The 8775-nt window shown below is 47.7% G+C and overlaps 1 protein-coding gene across 1 annotated transcript; it reads right to left on the bottom strand.

The window, feature by feature from the left end:
• Positions 1-6103: 6103 nt before the first annotated feature.
• LOC125583112 lies at positions 6104-7090 on the bottom strand. The gene is made up of 3 exons (XM_048749677.1): positions 7078-7090; positions 6693-7017; positions 6104-6617 (listed from the first exon to the last, which is right to left on the bottom strand). Exons 1-3 carry the CDS (start codon positions 7088-7090, stop codon positions 6104-6106), a joined length of 852 nt encoding a protein of 283 aa, XP_048605634.1.
• Positions 7091-8775: the final 1685 nt, after the last annotated feature.

Below are 8775 nucleotides of genomic sequence, written 5' to 3'. Positions count from 1 at the left end.
TGCGACGTTCCCGCGGAGGGAACAGACGCGAGATCTTGTATGGGTAAAGGCATCGATCTTGGTGATATAGAGTTTTTCGTAGATGACTCTATTCTTCCAGGATGGGACCCGGACCTTGCTTATGGTGACGGTAGTGGTTCGAGCGAGGTACCTATTCCGGATTTTGACGAGTTTTTTGCTGGTTTACCCTCGAGTTTCGATCCTCCTTCGTCTGTGGACGGATTTGGAAGGTCCAAAGTTGTCGCGGAAGGATCTCGCATAATCAACGGGGTTAGTTTCTTTCTTCTTTAGGAACTTCGCGGATAGTTTCTTTCTTTTTCTTTTTAAACACTTTAGTCATTTTGCATGGTCTGAACAAGCTTGGCTCAGCCCTTGAGACAAGCCACAGGGAGGCCATGGTTTATCGCTTCAAGGCAGAGAAAGCGGAAAAAGCCCTTGCACGTGTTCAAAACGAAATTTTAGTGCTAGATTCGAAACTTGCCAAGGATCATGCCAAGGCCGTCCGTCAAGCGGAAATGAGAGGCAGGAGAGAGATTGTCGAGGTGATGAGAAACCGTGCTTCTCAGTTCAAAGCCGAGTAGGGAAACCTTAAGGAGGCTTATTCCTTGGTGGGTGATTTTCACGAGTGTCGTGGTTCAGTTGGTACCCTCTTGAAGACGCAGACGGACGACTTTGTGTTTCAAGGATGAGATGGAAATCATGAAAGGTAGCATGAATGATCACGCCCATGCTGAGGCGCTTATTTCCCCGATCGATGGGAGGATTCAGGAATTCTGGGATCCCATCCCGGTGTCTCCTGATACGGAGGAGGTCACAACCGAGGTTGCTGGCGACGACGAGGAAGTGGATTGTCCCGCAGATGCATTTGGAGCTTCCATGTCCGGGAGTTTTAACTTTGATCTGTGACAATCGAAGTTAGCATTTGACGGGAAGAGGTTTCCCCCTATCTTGTGTTTATGGCCGAGTGTGGCCTTTATTATCTGTATCTATCCGAGTGTGGCCTTTATGTTGAGACTTTGTGTGGGCCTGTTTGGCCGCTTTGTTTTTATCGGGACTGACCGTTGGTGGTTTCGAATCCCTACCGCTTTGCGGTTTTATATATGATGAATATTTATCAAACTACTTTGTTCTGAATATGTCTGAAATAAATATGAGTTGTCGTCTCATATTTAGTTCTAGCGAGACGTCCAATATGTTAGTTTGCTCGAGATGTGAATTTTCGTAAAAGTGACTTATTTATTTTTATGAAGTTTCATGAACGTTAAGATATGGACGGAGAGACATGTTTTAAGATCTCGTATCATTTTTTAGATATCATGCCTTGAGATGTTAGAGACCATTGTGCTGGGTTTAGGGCAAGACATAGGTTTACTTTCGGTTTTAAGGTTTATGCGGTGACTAGCCGGCTGTCGATTTTCCTGTTGTGATTTCAACCTGATTCATACCGATTTAAAGTCCGTGATAGGTTCTCGGCTTATACGACTTGTATGGTTTGAATCGAGCATCTCTCCAGAGACAATTTTTAAGCCAACTGGAAGTGATTGACCAAAATTTTAGATTTTTTATATAGCGCGCTTTTATCCTTGTGTCCGATGTCTGAGGATCAGAATGATCAGGGTGCGTTTTTTTCAGACGGCTTCGTCGGGGCCAATCGACGAGCAGGATGTAAATATTCGTTGAAATTTTATTGTCGCGTTTGGACAGTTTCTCGTATAGTTTCGATTCTAACTTTGGCGATGTCTCGCTGTTATTTCGAAGACTATACATTCGTTTTAAGTTATGAATGGTTTGCGAATGTTTTGCGATTTGGACCAGATACGGCCGTTGACAAGAATTTAATGTTTGTAGAGATTTTTGCGTAGCTGAAGCGTAAGAGTTCAAAAAATGTGTAATCGTTGACAAGAATTTAATGTTTGTAGAGATTTTTGCGTAGCTGAAGCGTAAGAGTTCATAAAATGCGTATTGTAGTAAAAGTTTTAAAAAGCTCGAGTACAATAATGCATGTTTTAAACGTGGGAGTATACAAGTATATGTACCCACTCCCCTCCCTTTTTAGAGAGGGGGATAGCTGAACTCGTCATTCGACGAGCTGCCTACGTACCCCTTCCGAGGATCAAGCCATCTTGTAGTTCTACTTTACACCGCGAGTGTTTCTACTCGACGGTTGGTGCTGTGTTGACCGCCTTAATCGTGGTGACTGTGGCAGGATAGATGTCTTTGTCCGGGTTTTTCTTTTCCGGTTGAGTGCATCGTTGGCTTCGGAATCAGGTTGAGTTTCGATATCCGAGGTGTTTGCTCCAGCAGACGATGTCGAGTCGTCTTTCTTTGAAGTGTTTTCGGGCGAAGGCTGAGTTAACTTCATGCGTTGGCGATTTACCATCGCGGTAGTTGTGATTTGCCTTAACTTATGCTATGCGAGAAAGCGAAGTCGCGACTGTTTCTGACAACCCCAGATGGCAGCGACCCCGCTCTGGGTTGGGAATTTGATGCCCAGGTGATATGTAGACGGAACAACTTTCATGGCGTTCAGCCATGGGGTTCCCATGATCACATTATAGATGGCAGGATGATCGACAACCGCGAAGTCAACGATCTTTGTGACTTCCTTGGCCATGACTGGTAGCCGGATTGATCCGAGAGTCATTGACGTTTCGCCCAAAAAACCCATCAATCGTTTTGGTATCGGGGTAATTTCCCCGAGCTCGATGTTCATCCTTTTGAGAGTGTCGCAGAAGATAACATTAAACGTGCTCCCTGTGTCGATGAGGAATCTTGAGACTTCCAGATCTCGTATGACGAGATCTATGACGAGTGGATCGCAATAAGGCTGATCGATTCCGCCGGATTCCTCTTCATGAAAGTTATCGAGTCTCTTTGACCATCTCGGGGAGGAGACCATGTAGGCCAATTTGCACTTGACTCGGCCTTTCGCTGGTAGGCCTTGATGGCCGAGACCGTGTCGTTGCAGTACTGTGATCCTCCGATAATCATGTTTACTCTGCGACGATTGTTATTGCTTCCTTTGTCGTCCAATCTCCTTACGCGTTTATCCCCTTCTTGATTTCTCCGAGGAGAATTTTCTACGGGTGGATTTTTGTCGGTTTTTGGAGGACGATCGGTCTCAAGGATGAGATCCTTAACGCTGGTTACTTCATAGAGTTCTCCACCTAGTAGCTTTGCGGCCAGTCTCCCTCCCAAGACTTTGCAGTTAGTCGTCGAGTGCCCTCGAATCTGGTGGAACTCGCAGAAGGTGTTTTCGTCGTATCCTGGATTGCGAGTCCATGTATTGCCTGAGGTCCTACCTTGTTCCGAACTGACTGCGTAGTTATGCGCCCCTTGGAGTTCTTCCCCCTCGTGATGGACGTACTTGTCGTTACGAGAGTTTTTCTTTTTAGTCTTTTGGTCTGCATCTTCCGAGGACATCTTTGTCGGCTTATGTTTTGCCTTGTGAAGGGCATCTTGTTGCCTTGTGAAGGGCATCTTGGATCGTTCGTGGTTTGTCAAGGGTTATCCATTTTCTGAATTTCGACTTGTACCAGAGTGTTTTTCTGAGTGCGTCTATGGCCACCTTGTCGCTTATTCCGCTAACCCTTGACATAACCAGCTTGAATCAGCTTATGAATTCGCGGAGAGGTTCGTCCTCTCTCTGGGATAGACTCCAGAGATCGACATCGGATATTTCTCTATCTATGAAGATAGAATACTGTTTGAGAAATTCCGATGCGAGCTTGCGGAAACTTCCGATGGAGTTTCGCTTAAGGCGTGCGAACCATTCGAGCGCCGCTCCTTCCAGATTTTCGACGAACAGACGGTAATAGCCGGCGTCTTTTTTGCTCTCCTTAAGACTGGCCCTCCCCATCGTGATGTGGAAGGCTTGAAGATGCGCTTTAGGATCAGTCGTACCATTGTATATTGGTACTTTGATTTTTCCCGGGTCAGATACCTTGGTGTCAGAGATGCGAGCAGTGAAAGGTGTCTTCCGAGCTCCCTCAAGTAATCTGTCGATCTCTGGGGCAGCGCTGGTAGCATGATGGATCTGGGATATGACAGCCCTTACTTCTGCTGCAGTTTTAGTTATGTAATCGCGAAGGTCACATATGTCCGATTTTTCACCAGCAGCTTTCCGAGCTTGTCGGCGTTTGCTGCGAGTAATCTCGGTTTGTTTTTCGGCTAACTCCTCCTGTTCGACCCAGTAGAGATTTTCCTCATCTTCCCTTCCAGGTTTATCGAACGAAGAGTCTTCCCGATCGTCGGAAACGTCGCTGGGATCCAAGTTGACAAGCTCGAATTCATCGACCTCTCTGTCCCTTGCGGAAGGTAGAGGGTTTTTAGAGTTCCGTTACTCGGCAGGGGATGTCTCGCTGGGGTTTTGACCCGAAGGACGTTCCCGCGACGTTCCAGGCCTGTCGAGAGGAGTTGTGAAGTCGAGTTTTTTCCCGCGAATCTTCGTGGTTCTGCGGGGACGGATTGCTCGAGTCCGTGCTGTTAAGGTTTCGACCTGTTTAGTCAAGGTGTTAACGAGCTTATCCTATTCTTCCGACCTTTTTTCATAGGTGGCGAACATCTTTTTAAACTCCTCGAGTGTTTCGGCGTTGGCTAGTGCGTTGGCCGCGGAGACATCTGCTGCTGGAGTGTTGAGATTGGTGTTGCTTCCTCCGTTGAGAGGAGTCTGCAGGTTATTCGTGTCGTCAGTTGTCATGTCTGGTTGATCGTCTTGTGGCTGAGAGTTAGATTGATCTGTATCCCCCTCCTTCTAGTGTCAAACTGTGGGAACCAAAATTCGCACTGTCGATTTCCGTTTAAATTAGGAAAGTTAGGAAAACCCTAATTTCCCAGAGGTCCCGGATATTTGCTAAACCGCACGCCAAGCAATTAGAACACGAAATAAAGACGAGAAAACATAAGAACTCGTAAAAAAGAGGAAAAGGAGTCTTATTCCGAATTCGCGTATGAGCGTTACAATAAGGTAGAAGCCTCGGCTATGAGAGCTGTCGGCGAGATTCCTAGTTCTAACAACCTAAGACTGCAAAACCTAGTTTAGTCGCAGCTCGAAATAACAAAAATGGAAAGTTGCCTAAATGCTCTAAGTGATGAGTTTGCTCTGGAAAAATCCTCCCCTTATGCCTCTCGCCTAGGACTCCTTATATACTCCCTCCAAGGTTGGTTTGAGCTTTCCTCTTCTACCCTTAACTCGTCATAACTCGAAAATGAAGATATTCCATTTTTCTCGATCTTCATGATTATCCGCGGAAACTCAACATTTATCTGCGAAAATTTGCCATTTATCTTTTCTTGTGGACTGAGTATAAACCGCCATAGTATCTACGGGCATTTCCTCAAAAAATCGTAAGTATATTTCTAATCATGTTTTAGACCTATTTGGGCCGTCTCTCGACTCGAAACGTTTATTACGATTTTTATCGATAAAAATAAACTTTCCGTGATTTTTATCGTAAAGTTTAAGTCATAACTCCGATCGATGGTAGTGAGAAATGATATGGCTGTGGTACATAGGGGCTCGCATTAAGAAACATACGAGAATGCACGGATTTGGGTCGTACCTGTTGATCAACGTTCGAGACAGTTTGGTCGGTCGCTACGTAGTGACCGACTCGTTCACGGGTCGGTCGCTACGTAGAGACCAAACGAGAGGCTTGGTCGGTCGTCGGTTGCTACGTAGCAATCGACCAAGTGGCTTGGTCGGTCGCTACGTAGCGACCAGCTCGTTCGCGGACTGGTCGTTATGTGGCGACCTTGTTTGGATCAATTTCTGACGCTCTATGAACGTGTTCTTGGGCTATGGGTGTTTAGTTTCGATGAATCAACCGAGACTAGTGCAAGATTTAACCGCAAAGTTCTTCGCGAAGATTTCTTTACGAAGATTACTTTTCGTAAAAGCGTTCATGCCGATTTTTACGGATATTTGGATGTTAACTTCGTCGTGTCCGTTTTTGACCCCAACACTGAGGTATCCTTTCTTAAGCAGCTCGTTGACCTCGATCTTTAGTGCGACGCAGTCCTCCGTTTTGTGTCCGTGGTCTTGGTGGAAGTCGCACCAGAAACCAGGGTTCCGGAAAGAGTCGGGTGCTTTCATCTTTTGAGGCTACTTGACCTGTTGGCCCATCTGCCTCAGAACATTGACCAGCTCCAGCGTTGAGACGGAGAGGTGAGAGATGTCTGGCCACGTGGACACTTCCATCCCTTCTGCCTTCTCGATCGGCCGGTTCTGGTATCTCCCCCGGTTTCGATTTCCAGAGTCACTAGCCGGTCTTTGAGAGGGTTTCTCGTCTCGCTCGGTTTGGTCTAGTCTGATCGTCATGGGATCTGGTTTTTGTTGCGCCTTAGCGCGGCTGGAGACATCTTCCTCCCATTTTACATGCGCCCAGGCTCGAGATAGGACGTCTTCCTTTGTTTTGCATTGGTATTTGGTTAACTCCTTATAGAAGTCTCCGTCGGGGAGCAAGCCTCTCTTGAAGGCAGAGATAGCAGTGGGGATGCTGCATTCGGGAATAGCCACCTTCTCTTGATTTAAGCGGGCTATGTAGCCTCGTAGGGGTTCCGTCTGGTGCTGGAGGATCTTGTAGAGGCTATCAGAGGTTTTCTCCAGGTTCCTGCTGCTGGCGAATTATTCCACAAATTTATCGCTGAGAACCGCGAAGGAGGCTATGAACCTGGAGGGTAGGTTGATATACCATTGCAGAGTGGGTCCGGTCAGAGTGGAGCTGAACTCTTTGCACATGGTAGCTTTGGGCGACCCCTTTGGGAGTGCTACGGCGAGCATCCTTTGTTTGTATTGGGCGACGTGGTCATTCGAATCGGTGGTGCCGTCATACGCCTTTATGCTGGGGAAGGAGAACTTCATGGGTATCTCAATCAAGGTGATCTCATCCGTGAAAGAAGTATCGGCATAAGAGTCGGGGTTGCTCTTACGGAATGGTGTATAAGACTTAGAGATTGTAGCTAGGCGGCTAGAACTAGGGTTTATACACCAATCATTGTAGTTCCAGCTCGTTTTATCTAATTAAACATCTCTTCAAGTTTATTTCTCTCTAATACTCACGAAATCAATACAAATACCAGCCTTGTCCATCGTTCCGTGATACTCACAAATATCCTACACAAAAATCCCCTAACAGTTTGGTGATATAAGGAGGGGAGTAATCTAAACTACGTGATAATGGCGGTGCACGAGCATGACGAGCAACCTAAAGCTACCAAGAGAGAAGCTGAACTCCAAATGCAAATCGATGATCTGTAAGGTCAAGTAACCGGTACATAGAACTCGGGAAGAGACCAGTCCTGAAGGAAAAGCTCAACGAACACTCCAAGCAACTGGAGCAGAGCGCCGAGAAGCTCAGCCATCTCGAATCGGAGAATCTTACCCTCCCGTGCGAGAACCAAACCCTAACGCGGCAAGCAACAAGAAGCGTTCATTCCGGACTCAGGTTCGCCCTATGCCGACTCTGGAAACACTTAATTTTAGGACAGGCGAGAATCTCCCAACTACGGTGCTGGGAGGAGACACATCTACGCGAGAAAGGCCAAGGATGCCCAGACCTACGACGTGGAGGACAGCGACTCGGAGCCTGAGCCTGATAAAGAAGCATCGAACGGAGCAGCGAGAGCGGAGTCTCCTATGATCGGTCACCTTCACCAGATGTTCTCCGATAGACTCGACGCCATGCAGTCCATGGTAGAGAGACTCCTGGGGCTAGCTCCCCCCATCCGGAAGAGCAACCCCGACTCCTACGCCGATACTCCTTTCACGGATGAGATCACCTTGATCGAGATGCCCAAGAAGTTCTCTTTCGCCAGCATAAAAGCGTATGACGGCACCATTGATCCGAATGACCACGTCGCCCAATACAGACAAAGGATGCTCGCCGTAGCACTCCCAAAGGGGTCACACGAAGCTACCATGTGCAAAGCTTTCGGCTCTACTCTGACCGGACCCGCTCTGCAATGGTATATCAACTTACCCTCCAGGTCCATAGCCTCCTTCGCGGTTCTCGATGACAAGTTCGTGGAGCAATTCGCCAGCAGCAGGGACCTGGAGAAAACCTCCGATAGTCTCTACGAAATCCTCCAGCATCGAGTGGAACACCTGCGAGGATACATAGCCCGCTTCAGTCAAGAGAAGGTGGCTATCCCCGAATGCAGTATCCCCACGGCTATCTCTGCTTTCAAGAGAGGTCTGCTCCCTGACGGAGACCTCTACAAGGAGCTGACCAAATATCAGTGCAAAACCATGGAAGACGTCATATCTCGAGCCTGGGCGCAGGTCAAATGAGAGAAAAACGTCGCCAGCCGTGCCAAACCGCAACAAAAGCAAGATCCCAAGACGATCAGACCAGACCAAATCGAGCAAGACGAGAAATCCTCTCAAAGACCAGCTAGGGACTCCGGGAATCGAAACCGGGGCAGGTACCAGAACCGGCCGATCGAGAAGGCAGAAGGGATGGCAGTGTCCACATGGCCAGACATCTCTCACCTCTCCGTCTCAAGGCTGGAGCTGATCAATGTTCTGAGGCAAATGGGCAAATGGGCTAGTAGGTCAAGTGGCCTCAGAAGATGAAAGCCCCCGACTCTTTCCAGAATCCTGACTTCTGGTGCGACTTCCATCGAGACCACGGTCACAAAATGGAGGACTGCATCGCACTAAAGATCGAGGTGAACGACCTGGTTAGGAAAGGGCATCTCAGGGAATTCCTTTCCGAGAAGGCCAAGAGCCATCTAAGCAAGGAGACAACGGGTAAGCCCACTGAAGCTGCTCCT

This window comes from Brassica napus, chromosome C3 (genome assembly GCF_020379485.1).
Source record: "Brassica napus cultivar Da-Ae chromosome C3, Da-Ae, whole genome shotgun sequence".
Lineage (NCBI taxonomy): Eukaryota > Viridiplantae > Streptophyta > Magnoliopsida > Brassicales > Brassicaceae > Brassica > Brassica napus.
This window is presented reverse-complemented; position numbering and strand designations above follow the sequence as displayed.

Excerpts from the sequence above, each read along its gene's own strand:
- LOC125583112 (XM_048749677.1), bottom strand. Across the intron at positions 6,618-6,692 it reads ACCGGACCCACTCTGCAATG|CAGCAGGAACCTGGAGAAAA; the intron begins GTATATCAACCT and ends ATAATTCGCCAG.